This window comes from Sorex fumeus, unplaced genomic scaffold (genome assembly GCF_029834395.1).
Source record: "Sorex fumeus unplaced genomic scaffold, SorFum_2.1 ptg000045l, whole genome shotgun sequence".
NCBI lineage: Eukaryota > Metazoa > Chordata > Mammalia > Eulipotyphla > Soricidae > Sorex > Sorex fumeus.
Genome location: NW_026606102.1, coordinates 269,735 through 283,557, shown reverse-complemented (window position 1 = coordinate 283,557; position 13,823 = coordinate 269,735). Strand labels below are relative to the sequence as shown.

Sequence of the window (13,823 nt, the reverse complement as noted above, 5' to 3'; positions counted from 1 at the left end):
AAGAAACAAAAACCTTAATTCTTTTGTAACTCTGTGATCAAACGTATAACAAATTTTAGTTACAATATCATAAGCACACATATGTGTGTATTATTACAAATTTTAGTTAAAAATATAAACACACACATTTGTGTTTACATATATGTATGCACATATGTTTACCCCCACTGTAGTTAATTCTGCCATTTGCTAGATAAATCCATCAACACTTACATCCAGAGAAAGGAAAAGTATATGGAACAATTTAAAACTCAAATTGAATGAATACCTACCCCTACCCAGACGGTTACCGAGGTCACTAGGGACCCCACAGGAAAGCACGGTGGCATCAAACACAGATGGCTTCCAGGAACTTCAGAGTGGTGAGTGGCTCATCCAGGGTCTGGATGGACGAGGCCAGGCCAGTTCATTCTGTAGCTCATCTCCGTCCTCATCACATAATCTCACTGTGCCTGGCAGTTTATCTCCAGTGCCTGGATTTTAGGGGGGTTAAATCCTAGCCTACCTCACATACCATCCAAACAGATGAGTGGCCAAGAGAAGTGTGGCAGTGCCTGAGTGGGCACGCGACCTCTTACCCCGATGCCTTTCTCATGCTGGCATCCTTTCATCTCCCTCTTTTCCAGTATGGAAAGTCATAGGAGTCAGAATCTATGCCTAACTCTTGGAAAAGAAGACTGCACCAAGAGCTGGGCACGTGAGTTCCTAAGTCGTCCTAGATGTGAGTTTTCTAAATCTATGAGAATGACCTCAGTACCCCCCACTCAGGCCAGGCCTCGATACACACACTTTCTTTGCCAAGATGGCACAGAATTTCTTTCATGCCTACTCATCTGCTTAAGAGATCATCTTTCTTCCTTTGAACTTATTATCAAAATGTTATGGACTTGGAATGAGTTGTTCTAAATAAAATATGCTCATAATTTAATTTTAATTTTTATTTTTTCTTCAGAACTTAATGCAATATTTCAAATTTTAAGCTACACATGAACAAACTTAATTTTTGATACCCTTGTGAGGTAAATAATTAAGTCCGTAACTCATAAGCAAGGCAGGAAAGAACAAATACTCATCTTAAGTTGTTTAAAAACCTGCAAAATTACAGGACTATTATTATCCTATCACCAAAACTCTTGGTTATAAAGTCCTTTGAAGTATCTTAATGTTTAATCTGTATCTCATGAAAATATTAATATTTCTGTCATTGTCAAAGATGTCCTAGTTGAATACCACCCTCCTCTTTTTTTCATTTTTGTGATACCAGGAATCAGATATAAGATAAGCACTTTACCAATGAGTTACATGCCCAGCCTCAGTATATTCTTGTTAAGTATACCCTAAAAAGGAATTTTAAGCTATTAATAGGAATATGACAATTCTTTGCCAATTTAATTATTTAAATAAGTATTCTTTTCAAAAAGATAAAAGAGATCTCCAATATAACTACTTCTATATGCAAGCAGGTAACACTGCACTGTAGTACTGTCCTCCCGTTATTCATCGATTCGCTCAAGCGGGCACCAGTAATGTCTCCATTGTGAGACTTGTTGCTACTGTATTTGGCATATTGAATATGCCACAGGGAGCTTTCCAGGCTCTGCTGTGTGGGCAGGATACTCTCAATAGCTTGCCAGGCTCTCCGAGAGGGGCGGAGGAATCGAACCCGAGTCAGCCGCATGCAAGGCAAACACCCTACCTGCTGTGCTATTGCTCCAGCCCATACAAGCAGGTACTGTTATTTATTATACTTCTAAATTAAGAGACTGACTTTGTCAACAGAACTGAATAATTAAGGACAAAATATAATGTGACCCTCAGTGGCTGAATTTTATTTATTTATTTTTTTATTGAGACATCCATAACTTACAAAGTTACTCATGATTGAGTTTCAGGTACGCAATGTTCCAACTCCAACCCCTTCACCAGTGTTCACTTCCCTCCACCTATGTCCCATTTTTCTCCCACCCACCAGTCTGTCTCTTTGACAGACACTTTTTAAAATATTTTAGTGAATGTGTTCTAACTGTATAAACCTTTATCAAACCAGGCTGGATATATTTAAAACACTAGTAAAACTTCAACAATACAATTAATTTATTCAGTTGGTTTAATTTTAGTTTTTCTTGGTATAAAAAAAGATTGAATTAGTTTTAAAAAAAAGTGTTGAATACTAACACATTGTGTAAGTTTACGTAAAGATATTATTTTTCTCCTACAGCCCAAGGTCAGATTGGACCTAGCCATTGTGGTTAATACTTTCATTACTTAATAAAAGCCCAGAGAGCCTTCTAGATAGATTGACAGCCAAATCCACATGCATGATCTTTCATGACAGTTTAGCAAACCTTTTTTTCACAGCTGGGGGGTAAAGTAAACATATTAGTTGTTATTGGTTTACAAATAGTCTAGTAAAATTTGAGAAATCTACTACAGTGTTGCAAAATATAGACTTAGAATCACTGAAGATTCTGAGGCACTCTTCTTGGTGTTGTTATCTGACATGCTGCCCTCAGATGTGATATATCGGATGTTAGGGCGATCTGGCTGTGACATCTGTCACCCCATTGATCGCTAGGGTTGATTCGGCTGATCTGACTGGCTAGGCAGGTGTCCCCTTCCTCTCTCACCGCTCCATGTGTATCCCTCCCGAAGCTGCGCGCTCGGTCAAAGAGGGTGGACTTCCCCGAATAGAGACTGACCCATCTTTGGTCGAGGGTATAATGAGTAGCAGCAATCCCCTGCTAGAACCTCCAAACAAGCTCTCAAGATGTGATTTATCTGTGTGTTAACGGGTGCATAGATAACATGTAAAGTGTGTCACTGATCCATTTAGTCTCGCCTATGTGCCTAGTCCAACCAGTTTGCCCAAATCGATGTGTACTATAAACACGGAAAGTTTTTTGACATAGTGTCAGTGGCCAGGGTAGCTTGGAACAAGTGGGGTGTTTGTAGCTTCTCCCTCTCATTTCCATCACCCCACCAAGCCAATCCTTAGCAGGCACACTAGAACATTAGTGCAGATTCTTCATTAGGTCCCCCAACAGTGATGACGTCTCAGTCTCCTTTCCCATCTACATGAAGAATGCTAGGAGTCACCTAAATCAGAATTTATCTCCCTTATTCAGAATTGTTGTAAATTTAGTGTGGGAGGATCCAAAGAATACAATTTTGTCATAGGCCATTCGATGCTTTAATATCATATTTCACCTCATAACCATCATATATTTTATGCATTTATTTTGGCAAAAAATGTTTTGTGACCATCATGACAAACTTCTTTAAATTATGCTAGTATTACTTAAAGCTCATTTTTTTTTTTTTGCTTTTTGGGTCACACCTGGCGATCCACAGGGGTTACTCCTAGCTCTGCACTCAGGAGTTACTCCTGGAGGTGCTCAGGGGACCATATGGGATACTGGGAATCGAACCCGGGTCGGCCGCGTGCAAGGTAAACGCCCTACCTGCTGTGCTATCTCTCCAGCCCCTAAAGCTTATTTATTATTATGCTTTTTGGGTGCAAGATGAGGATGCAATAAATACACATGAATAAACTGAGTAATCCAAATCAACATACATGATTTTTTTCATGATAGTTTAGCAAACATTTTTTATGGCCTTGGGGGAAAAAGTAAACATATTAGTTGTTATTGATTTACAGATAATCGAACTATTACACTTTGAGAAAACTTACTACAGTGTCACAAAATATAGACATAGAATCTCTGAAGATTCTGTGGCACTGTTTTTTTTTTTTTATCTGACATGCTTCCCTCAGCTCCTCTTGCCAGATTTGTTTACTTCATCACTCTGCCACAGAATTAAAATTAATTCTAGAGTTAAAATTCACTGTGGTGACACACTGTGTCACTCCCTAAAAGAAAAAGTCCCATCTTTTCTTTTAGGTAAGTGTGAGAGAGTGTGTGTGTGTGTGTGTGTGTGTGTGTGTGTGTGTGTGTGTGTGCAGGGGAGATGGGCCACACCCTGCAGTCCTCAAATGACGCTTGGTGCTACTCACGAGGACCATATGCTGTGCTGGGAATTTGAACTGGGCTTGGTAAGATGCAAGATGTAACACCTTAACCTTAACTATCTTTTTGGCTCAAAAATTCTCATCTGTTTGAAGCTTTTGAGAAGTTTCGTGTAGGTTAAAGTCTGCGTGGCTTAAACTCTGAAATACCTCCATGTACAATCATTCCAAGGGCAGGTGCTTAATTAATATTTCCGGTTCATCATTCACTCCTCTAGTAGAAATGACAATGACAATCACAATCAATCACAACCATCCTGTTATTCGTCGATTGCCTCGAGCAGGCCCCAGTAACGTCTCCTTCGTCCTAGCCCTGAGACTTTTAAATATGTGGCATATTCAAGGCTCTTTCAGAGTTAGGAGAATGAGACCCTTCATCGTTACTGGTATTTGGCATATTGGGTACGCCACGGGGAGTTTGCCAGACTCTGCCGTGTGGGCAGGTTATATTCAGTAGCCTGCCAGTTTGTTTAAAGTAGGAATGAGATGATTCATTCTTCTTATCCTCCAACTATAGATACAAGTGAATGACAAATGACACATTGCACACAGCCTTTGAGAGCCGCACTCTGGCTCTGTGCTGAGATTCTTGGTGGAGCAGCAGAGATTATCTCTGCACCTACTTACTCAACAGGTATCTGCACCGTCTGCTCTGAGCCAGGCACTATTCTAAGTAGAAATGACGAGTGTCTTTAAAGGGTTTCTTTACATAGACATTCAGTGGCTGCAAGGTAGATGTTAGGTCCCTGAGATTACTACCTACTGCAGCTTATTTCGGAGAGAAGTTGTTTCCCTTTATGTACATTGTGACCTCGGAGACTGTCTAAAACCAGCAGAGCAGGCTGATTCAGTGTATTGCTGGCAGGCAGACGGTGCAATTTAACTAGCGTGGGAAGAAGCAAGACTTAGCAGATCGCAAGACTTACCCATGGCAGCTTCCCCTGCCTGCCAGCTCCCCAGGTGCCTATGGTTCTTCACTGGGTTGAGTGACAAAACGATTAATATTGCAGTGCTCTTTAGACAAACTAGGCAAGTTAGCTCAGAAATACACTACCGCGTGAGCGCACTGAGAATTCTAGGCTTGCTCCTTGAAGTGTGAAGACAAATGGTGTATCCGGAGACCATTTGGTGAATACATTGCTGGTCTGTTTACCTTTCAAGCAGCATGACAAACAGAGTTATACCGTGCAACAACTATTCAATGAAAGATTATAAGCCAATTTTGGGACTGATTGTGGTGTTATGTGGTGATAAACAAGGTTTTTTCTTGGCCAGATCTATGAAATATCCATTTGGTCCTCAAACTTTTCCACCGCAACCTCTGTGGCTTATAATGTTTGGGTATTATCAACATGTGTATGGTTTCCATTTCTCTATTGAATCTTGGGGGCTAGAGCGATAGCACAGCGGTAGGGCGTTTGCCTTGCACGCAGCCAACATGGCCGACCCGAGTTCGATTCCTCCGCCCCTCTTGGAGAGCCCTGCAAGCTACCGAGAGTATCTCGCCTGCACAGCAGATCCTGGCAAGCTCCCCATGACATATTCGATATGCCAAACACAGTAACAACAAAGTCTCCAATGGAGACGTTACTGGGCCCGCTTGAGCAAATCAATGATCAACAGGAGGGCCTTTTACCTTTTTTATTGAATCTTGGGTAATCATTTTGAAATGCCCCCCAGCTCATTAGATGAAATAGAGCAAAAGGGGCTGGAGTGATAGCACAGCAGGTAGGCGTTTGCTTTGCCCGCGGACGACCCGGGTTCAATTCCCAGAATCCCATATGGTCTCCCACACACTGACAGGAGTAATTCCTGAGTGCATGAGCCAGGAGTAACTCCTGCGCATCACCAGGTGTGATCCAAAAAGAAAAAAAAAAGTAGAGCAATAGAGAAAAAGAGGAAAACATGAACATACATGGAATTGGGACATTGATTTTTATGATACTTTTCCTCATAATTGATTTCTGAATCTCTTCACAGGACTGCCTGTGCCAATCCTAAAGTGAAATGTTTTTTTAACTTGTCCCCCTGTCTTCCCTCTAGAATTAAAAGAAAACTCTTGTGGTTAACACCAAAGTGGTTTCATGAAGATATTCCTAATTTGGAAAATAGTAATGTTGTGAAGAAAATTCAGGTAACCAAACACCATCAGATTAAAAAACGAGGAATGGCAGCCAAAGTACAACAGTTAGAGTAGAATCTCTAACCAAATAAACAAATGTGTGTTCATATTAGTGTAGTTGTGTAAACATAAGAATAAAAATCACATATATTTCAAAGCATACTTAAAAGAAATGGGAGGCCAGGAGTGGGGGAAAGAAAAGAGAGAGGGAGAAAGTAACAGTGCTACTCAGAAAAGAAAATTTTAATGGAACTTCGTGGATCAATGACTAAGCAATTGGTGGAAAATTCATGGATGAAGGAGGAGGGTAGAGAAGCTTAACAGACTGAGCCTCAAAGACACAGAGTGAATTTTCACTGTATGTGAAACTCAAGATGAGGTTGGAGTCTAAATTGGATACCACTTCGCTGCTGAGGTACGTGGAATACAGATAAAGGTTAGAAGACAGTGGGAGAAGGTTTTATCAGGGCCGGGCCACGTTGGCCATTCAGCATGGAAGATAAAGGCATGGAACGGGAAAGAGGCAGGACACAAATGTTGAGTCTACAGAAGGCAGTTCTACTTGGATCATTATATTGGGTGGGAATTGGTTTCCCTGAAAGGGCAGCCTTCAACAGGAAGAGCTTTTTATGCCTAGGGTCATCAGGCATTTTGTACTAGTAAAAACCTTCTTCACCCCATATTCCTGATCCTCATGGACATGTCTGGATTACGAGCAGCCACATACCTATAGAATCACAACACAAAGCATTTATCCAACCGTAGTCTTAATATGGAATCCTTGTAGAAATTCCTCCTTCACCATTCTTTCCTCTAAGCTACCAAATATTTTCTTGCAGTCAGGATAACAATAAGAAATGGCCTAACACACTTCAGATACCAAATTTTAAATAGTATGCAAATTAATATGCAAGACACTTTGTTTACAAAATATTTAAACACAATAAAAATGTGTTTAAATGCTTTGTTCTAATAATAGTTGAAAATGATCATTTTTGACAGAAACTGAGTGTTGAAAATAGATAAAGGAATATATCTGATAACCTTTCGATATCTGTATTGCAAACCACAAGGCCCAAAAGGAAAGAGATAGAGAGAGAGAGAGAGAGAGAGAGAGAGAAACAGAGAGAGAGACAGAGACCGAGACAGAGAGAGAGAGAGAGAGAGAGAGAAGAAAAGTGCCTGCCATAGAGGTGAGGGACCCAGGGGCAGGAGGGAACTTTGGGACACTGGTGATGGGAAATGCACACTGGTGAAACTGTTGAAGAGACAGATATTGGATCATGATATGACTGAAACCCAATCGTGAAAATCTTTGTAACTGTGTACCTCACTGGGATTCAATTTAAAAAAATAAATAAATAAAAATTAAAATATAAAAAAATTTAAAAATCTCAGTTCTTATTCAAGAAATATAGTTAGAATATGAATTGTTTTCATTATTCCTTTCCTTCAGTTTCCTCCTGGAAACATTAAATAAAGATTTGGAATTGGGCAGAAAAACAAAAGACAAAAGGAGGAAATCACATAGGAAGAGGAAAAAAAATATGAGAAATGGGAGCCGGGAAAATATTGAAAGACAGGCAGAATTCCAGGCTTTGGTTAGCCCATTGGTCCCTTTAAATATTCATTGTAAAATAAAACAGTGTCTTTTATTCCTAGGAAAAAAGCAAATTTCTGGATAATAATCCCTGCGAACAGATCCTATATGCTGATCCTGTGGTTACAGAGATAGAATTTGTTCTTCCAGAAGAACATAATCCTGTGGACTACACAGAGGAAAATAACATAAAATCTCTGGAGACCAGAGACCATCTACACCAGTCACTTCTCGCCAATACTACGGTTGTTTATATTCCTGACATCAACACAGGATACAAACCCCAGATTTCAAATTTCCTCACCGGGGGAAAGCATCTCAGCAATAATGATGAAATGGCTTCTCCAACTCTGTCGTCACAGGTTGATCCTCTAGATTTGGGAGAGAATATCCGGTTTCAACAGTATCCTGATTTTGCTTTTTCTGACTTGAGAAGGAATTCCCTAAGAAGCTCACTGTTTTTTGAAGAGTTAAGCCTTATTTTAAACCCAGGAGAATGCAGTTCTTTGGATAGGCAAGACTCAATAGGTTTGGAGGCCATCCAGCTTTTAGAAAACGCTTCACCCGATGAATCAGTTCTAGAACAGACCCTATTGCCTGATGAATTTGTCTCCTGCTTGGGAGTCATGAATGAGAACTTGCCTTCTATTCATTCTTATTTTCCACAACATATTTTAGAAAGTCATTTCAATAGGATTTCACACTTGAAGAAGTAGAACTGCATGGTCAAAATCCATATGGAAAAGAAAGACTGGCATGTAACCCAACATTATATGGAGTCTCCTTCAACATAAATTCAATTCAGTTCTTTAAAAAAAAAATAGAGATTTAATATACAAAAAAGAAAAAAAGTTAGTGGTCACAAAGGCAACAGTTTTAGATATGCTTCTTATATTTTAAAAATGTCTGAGCTATAACTCCTTTATTTTCCCCCACGGCAAGGCACAGATCTCTCTGCTATATGCAAGATAAATAACAAATGGTACTGAGCTAAAGGCTAAGGAAGTTCTTTGAAATCAAGATTTTACCACTTACTTGCAAATCTTGTTTATTTTTATTTTATTGCTTAAAGTTACCTTGAATAGATGCCAGTAGAGTTCCAAGAACAAACTAAACAAAGGATAGAGACAGAGGAGTAATTAATTAGTGTGTTGGCTGTTTTATTTTCCCCCTGCTACTTTCCCTGGAGGAGTTAGGGATTTGCTCTTTCCTCATTTTGATTTTGGACAAAGAGCATTGTCGAGTGCTGATGAGTGACGATCAGGAACTCTGTCTTTGTTCAGGCATGGTGAGCCGCGTTATTCTCCTGTGGTGTCGCTGATAAGTTAATTACAGTTTAGCAGAATTAATGAGGTAGCGAAGACAGGATTTGAAGGTTGCTCTTTTATAATCAACTATGTGTAAGTTAGACAGCATAAAGTTATTGTCAAAACAAGATATTTGTCCAAATCTGAGCAGTCTTTTGGCCCATCAGCCACTCAGGCGTCACTGGTTAATCATCACCTGCCTCTCTGCTGAACCCTAAGGTGACCTCAAGGATACTCTCCACACTGCTGCTAACTAGGGCATCGGCTCAACAAGGACTCCATATACCAGCCACGTCATTATTGAAAGGTGGGAAATTTTTAAAATGGGAAATACAAACTCGGGGTCACATCCAACAGTGCTCTGAGGGGATTGGGTGGTGCTGAGGATGAAACCTGGGTGTCCTGCCTGCATGACTAGATCTTCAAGTCATCTCCCCAGGCCCCAAAATGAGTAGTTAAATTGTCTACAGGAGCTGGGAGCTATTATAGTGGTTAGGGCACATGCCTAACCTGGTTTGATTCCCAACACCACATAGTCACTGGAGCATCATAAGGTGCAGCCCTGGACTCCCCTAGCCCTTCTGGGCCCAAGGAGCACCACATCCACAGGCCCATGCAGTGAACCAATGGCCGCATTGGTTGAAAATTGCCAGTGGAGTCCAGGGCCTCCTGAGCACCACTTCAGAAACCATCCCCCACCAAAATAAATAAACAAATAAAAACAATAAAGGAGCCTACCATGTGTTCAGTATCTGAGCAGACATCTGTTTTGCTTGGGCTTTTTTTTAAAGAGTAAAATAAAGAGAATGGGATTCGGAGAAATACACAGCGTGTAGGACATTTGCCTTGTACATGGCCAACCTGGGTTCAATCTCCGGCATTTCATATGGTTCCCTGAGCACTGCGGAGAGTGATTCCTGAAAGCAGAGCCAGGAGGAACCCCTGTGCATCACCAGGTGTGACCCAAAAAGCAAAAACTAAATAAATAAAAATAAAAAGAACTAAGAGTGCTCTGTGAGGACGCCCATGCAGCCTGCCTTATGCTTGGTGCTATCCGTTGCCCCTGCAGTGCTACTTATGATCAGTTTCCTTTGCACTCACACTATCTACAAAGACCATTTAAATTTTTAAAACATCATTCACTCTGGTCATTTTGTGTCCTCCCTCCCACCCCCCACAACACACACACACACACACACACACACACACACACACACACAGAACATTATGTTGTCCAGTATATTGAAACATATTCCCTGCTTTAAATTCTATTTATCCTGAATCATACTCTCTTTTTTTGGTACTTATATGTTCTGAAAGGAGTATATTCAACATCACTAGTGAAATGCTAAAATTAAACACCTCTGTAAATGATCTTTTGCCTTTGCTTTATTCTTTCTGCAGAGGAAGAATATAATGAAGTCAAGAGACAGGTCAAATGGGAGACAGACTTAACCAAAGAGGGGATCTTTGATATTTACCCAGCTCATGAAATTCACCTGTGAACATGTGAAGCACATTTTCCTAGTGCATGTCAGTATAGCTGCAATGTGCTACACATCCAAAAAGTCTTTGTCAGACTTAGAGGGTTGCAGCATTACTCAACCTTCTGCGTGCATGTGGTTCTATTGTGGTGAGCTCAGCCTTCAGAACTGCTCTTTCTTTCTTCCTGGAGAGGGAAGAGGGCTGTTTCCTGCAATGCCTTGTCCTCACCTGCACTACAATTCTGAACACAGGGGATATTTCTGGTTTCACCTCTTTCCTCGGGGCTCATTGGGACTAAATGCACTGAAAACTGAGTTTGTGGGGTGGACAATGTGCTCTCCATGGCCCGACTCGGAAATTCTGATGCTTCATCACAAAGCCACCTTGTAAGTGGACACTGTTTTTCTATCATTCTTTTATTCGTAAGTATTCATTGATGTCTTCAAACCTTGGGGTGCAGGGATAGACCCCCCAAAGAAGGGTCAAATCATTGCTTGTTAAGAAGTTGTCATTTGTGGGGATGGAGTAACAGCACAGCGGGTAGGGTGTCTGCCTTGCATGCAGATTCACAGCATCCCATATGGTCCCCAATCACCACCAGGAATACTTCCTGAGTGCATGAACCAGGAGTAACCCCTGTGTACCGCTGGGTGTGACCCCCTGGAAAAAAGGCCAAAAAAATGTATTCGTTTGGTGATTGTGTCACAGCTGGGATGCTCAGGGGCTCTTTCTGGCTCTGTGCTCAGGAGTGCCCCAGTGGTCCCCAGTGGTACTCAGGTGACCATATATGCCAGCAGGGATTGAATGAGGGTTGGTTAGAAGTGACTGCTTGCATAGTAAATGCCCTCATTCCTGTAATATCTCTCCGGCCCAAGGAGTTTTCATCTTCATTGGTAGGGATGAGGAGAGGGGATGAGGAAAAACTGAAAGGCTAAAGAAGAATACTAAATAATTTTTGGCACTGTAGAGAGAGGTAAAATGAGATCATGTGGTAGGAAAGTGCATTGACAGCCACTGGACACTGTTGCTCATGAATATCTCTCCCAGGAGAGGACAGTGACCTTGCCATCAATTACAGATTGGGATCAACATGTGAGGATTCGCTCACCATGTTACATGCTCTCTATGGACAAGTTCTCCTGTCGCTAGTGTCTCTTTCCTTCCCTGATCCCATCTGCCTCCACCTTTACCTCCACCTTCCACTGTCAGAAAATTATATAGACTCTGGGGACACATGTGCATCTTTTATCCATCCAGTCTTTGGGCTTATTATTAACTTTCTTTTTCTGAGTCTTATAACCTTTTTCAGATTGCTGTCTCCTAAATGAATGTGCCATACAGATGGGTTAAGGGGAAGGAGAAAGAGAAAAATAGGGAGAAAAAGCTTCCGTGGCTTGTCATGTGGAGGGCAGAAAGTGGGGAAAAAATGAGGAAAGAAAGGCAGATTTATACTCAATAGTGCCGAAATCAAATTGATCCCTCCATTTCCAAAAATATTAATGCCAATGAGGGCACCTCCAATTTCCTCCTATTCAAGTCTCTTCCTTTTTCCATCCTCTCTTCCTTCTTTCACAAAGAAGTAAAGGGGGAGGCAGAATTAAAATATATTTTGAGGGGTGTTAGCTTGGTGTGTGTATGTATTTGCTCTCCCCTTTAATTAGGAGTTTGTTGTTACGAGAGTAAGGAAGAATGCTGAAGATATAAGAAGACTGATGGGTTTTAGGATGTGGCCCTCTGATAACAGGGGGAAGCTATATGATCAGTCTATTTGTTCAACCGAGAGCCCACATAGCAGAGCCTGGCAAGCTACCCGTGGTGTATTTGATATGCCAAAACAGTAACAGTAACGGGTGTCATTCCCCTGACCCTGAAAGAGCCTCCAATACAGCAGCGTTGGAAAAGATGAGTAAGGAGACGCTGCAAAAAAATCTCAGGACTGGGAAGAATAGAGATGTTACTGGCGCACACTCAAGTAAATCAATGAACAATGGGATGACAGTGATACAATGATTTGGTTCAATCAGAGGATGTCCCCCTTCTCTTCTTATATTTCCAGTCATCTTCCCTTTGATCTAGAGGCAGCACTTGACTGTGGCCACTGTCCACTGTCCACTATCCTCCCGTTGTTCATCGATTTGCTCGAGCGGGCCCAGTAACGTCTCCGTTGGAGAGTTTGTTGTTACTGTGTCTGGCATATCGAGTACCTCACGGGTACCTTGCCAGGCTCTGCCGTGCGGGCGAGATACTCTCGGTAGCTTGCCGGGCTCTCTGAGAGGGCCAGAGGAATCGAACTCGGGTCGGCCATGTTGGCTGCGTGCAAGGCAAACACCCTACCCACTGGTCAGACAAAAAGGTGAGCAATGGACCCACTTTCTGCAAATGAAATCTGTGCCCAAAGCCCCACATGAAAAATAGGTGTTCGCAAATGTCCTGTAGAAATAGTTTCAAGATCTCAATGGTCTGTCCTGGCTGCCTTCCTCATAGGTGCCTCTGGAGTGAGAGAGAGAGACAACCAGGCTGAGGGGGTTCTCTCTTCCACCCCTATGAGATATGGATCCTGGTTTCCCTGGAGAAGGTTCCAGATTGGATCAAACTCTCCATCTCAGCCCGAAGGCTTCCAACACCGTCTAAGGGTGCCCCCTAACCCCTTAGTCTCAGAACAGCTTTGCAAAGAGGAGCTTTTTCTCAGAGGTTGCTGTTAGAGGCATGTGTCAGATTCCTAGCTCCAACTCTCTGGTGTCAGGGAAGGCAACTGAATCCTGACACTACCCACTGGGAGAGAGTGTCCTGTCCACTGGTCAAGGGACATCTGCAGAGAACATGCCCCAACCCCCACTCTGAGGCTAGCTGCAAGTCCCACGGGTGGATAAAAGTTCCCATGCTTAGATCTCAGATGCCTGCCGTCAGATTATTATCTGCGGTTCTGAATGACCAACTCTAAAGTCACAGTTCCCAGGGCACCCTTTCTAGGTTCAATTTGCCAGAATGGCACAGAACTCTGAACACCCTTTTGCTCTCTATGACAAAGGATGTAAAGCTAGAGCACCCAGTAAAGGAGATGCACCTGGCCAGGTCTGGAGGAAAGGCATAAAATTTTCAAGTCATCTTCCTCAACCTGACATGTTCACCAACCCAGAAACTCTCCTTTGGAGACCTTATTAGGGCTAAAATTGGCAGTTGGTATTTTTTTATTTGCTTTTTTGCTTTTTGGGTGCGATAGCATAGCGGGTAGGGCATTTGCCTTGCTTGCAGTCAACATGGCCCACCCGAGTTTGATTCCTC

General features: G+C 41.9%; 1 protein-coding gene across 1 annotated transcript in view; it reads left to right on the top strand.

Moving 5' to 3' along the window:
• IL23R (interleukin 23 receptor) overlaps positions 1-8,465 on the top strand; it is a 73,737-nt gene extending 65,272 nt beyond the window's left edge. The window contains exons 8-9 of the mRNA XM_056122200.1: positions 6,071-6,161; positions 7,812-8,465. Of these exons, the coding sequence (XP_055978175.1) occupies positions 6,071-6,161; positions 7,812-8,465 (745 nt within the window). The remainder of the gene's footprint in view (positions 1-6,070; positions 6,162-7,811) is intronic.
• The last annotated feature ends 5,358 nt before the right edge of the window (positions 8,466-13,823 follow it).